At 53.1% G+C, this 1593-nt stretch overlaps 2 protein-coding genes across 2 annotated transcripts; both read right to left on the minus strand.

The window, feature by feature from the left end:
• Positions 1–998: 998 nt before the first annotated feature.
• LOC104622463 (calumenin-like) lies at positions 999–1191 on the minus strand (the record flags this gene model as incomplete). Its single annotated transcript, XM_010289255.1, has 1 exon — positions 999–1191. A coding segment is annotated over exon 1 (193 nt), but the record flags the coding sequence as incomplete, so codon positions are not given.
• A 24-nt stretch (positions 1192–1215) lies between these two features.
• On the minus strand, positions 1216–1456 carry LOC104622464 (calumenin-like; the record flags this gene model as incomplete). Its single annotated transcript, XM_010289256.1, has 1 exon — positions 1216–1456. A coding segment is annotated over one exon (241 nt), but the record flags the coding sequence as incomplete, so codon positions are not given.
• Positions 1457–1593: the final 137 nt, after the last annotated feature.

A 1593-nucleotide genomic window follows, 5' to 3' on the forward strand; every position in this document is an offset into this window, starting at 1 on the left:
AGGCTGGGCTTTCTGCGGACCCCAGTAATTCAGCACTAATGGAAAAGCGAAGCTTAGTAAGGCCTGCCCCGGCCCTGAGGGGGTGCGAGGAGCTTAGCGAGACCTGCCTGCAAACTCCCACCTGCCTCGGGCTTTAACCCGCTCCTTCACAAGGAAGAGCCCGAGGGAAGACGGATGAGCCGGCCGCCATACGTTCCGCGGGGCATTTGACTATCTTTGGAAATACTCAGTAAATTAAACTGGATTCCGTGCTTTCAAGCCGCAGCTCATCGTCCCATATATGTATGCGCTCCGGGAGGCGGGAAGAACTGGCAGGGGAACTGGTATTTTTCTAAACGTCTTAACCCCAGAAGAGTTTCTTCTTACCTCACTCCTGGGGGTGTTTGAGTCCTGACGGGGCTGCTGACCTCTCCTGCGTGCCAAAAGCTACGGGCTCTGGGGTCTAAAGCTACTGCCGGGACAAGGGGGGAAGCCGAGATGCGCGCGCGGGCCTTTGGAAAGGGATTAAAGAGGCTCTTTGCTAACGATCTGCGGGGGTTCGGGGAGGGCCAGACGCCCAGCAAAGCGTGGCTTCGACAGGTTAGTCGGCGTCTTTCTGCAGGTACTAAAATGCCACCGGTAGCTTGAAATTCAAAAGCTAGAAGGCAAAAAACCCCCAAAAACCCACTACCCCGGGGGCCTTTCGTCACATCGCTGCTCGCGCCGAGCTCCGAGCTGCTTTTCACAATTAAGGGCATCAATAAAGCAGAGTTACGCGGCCGCGTGTCGATCGCGAGCTTCACCTTTGAGTGGGTTTTTTTTTTTTCTCCCCCACTTTTTTTTTTTTCTCCTCCCCCTTCGATCGCCCTGGGTGTAGGCCGCCGGAGGGTAAACGCGGAGGACTTGCTTCGGTTTTAAGCCCGAGGCTTCGGGGATGAGCGGAGAGCTCCCGCTGCATCGATCGCACTTCTGCTTTATTGATGAGAGACCACCACCAGATCGGACACCTCGCCCCTTACCGAGGTAAGTGCCATATGTCACGTTTCTGTACTCATCCCAGGAGATAAATCCATCTTGGTTCATGTCAAACTCCTGCCACTGGCGTTCGACACTGTCATACACGTATTTCTTCTGGGCCTTCTTAATCCAGGCTTTCAGCTCCCCCTCCGTCACAAACCCATCCTTATCCGTGTCTATCTTATCTACCATCATTCTACAAAAACAAAACAGCAAGTTTCAAGCGCCGGCTCCGCAAAGTTTATATCCCAAGAGTAGAGACCTACCTAAGATGTAGCCGTAGGTGGCATTTTTATATTCCTCCCAAGAAATGAGGCCGTCCTCATTGAGGTCGTGCCCTTTCCACTGCCGCTCTACATCCTCGTATATCCAGCGCTTTTGTGCAAACTTAATCCAGTCTTTCAGCTCTTCCACAGTTACAAACCCGTCTTTGTCTTCATCTATTTTACTTACAATCTTTCTGTAGAAAATGCAGAAAAATCCAGCAAAAGTTAAGGGAAACAAGGTTCTAGTTCTACGGGGCGGAGCAGCGGCACCGCGGCGGCCCGCTCCCGGGTGCTGGAGGGAGCAAGTCGCGGTGTTTATCACCGGGTCCCG

The sequence above is a fragment of the Phaethon lepturus genome, unplaced genomic scaffold, assembly GCF_000687285.1.
Source record: "Phaethon lepturus isolate BGI_N335 unplaced genomic scaffold, ASM68728v1 Scaffold41876, whole genome shotgun sequence".
Lineage (NCBI taxonomy): Eukaryota > Metazoa > Chordata > Aves > Phaethontiformes > Phaethontidae > Phaethon > Phaethon lepturus.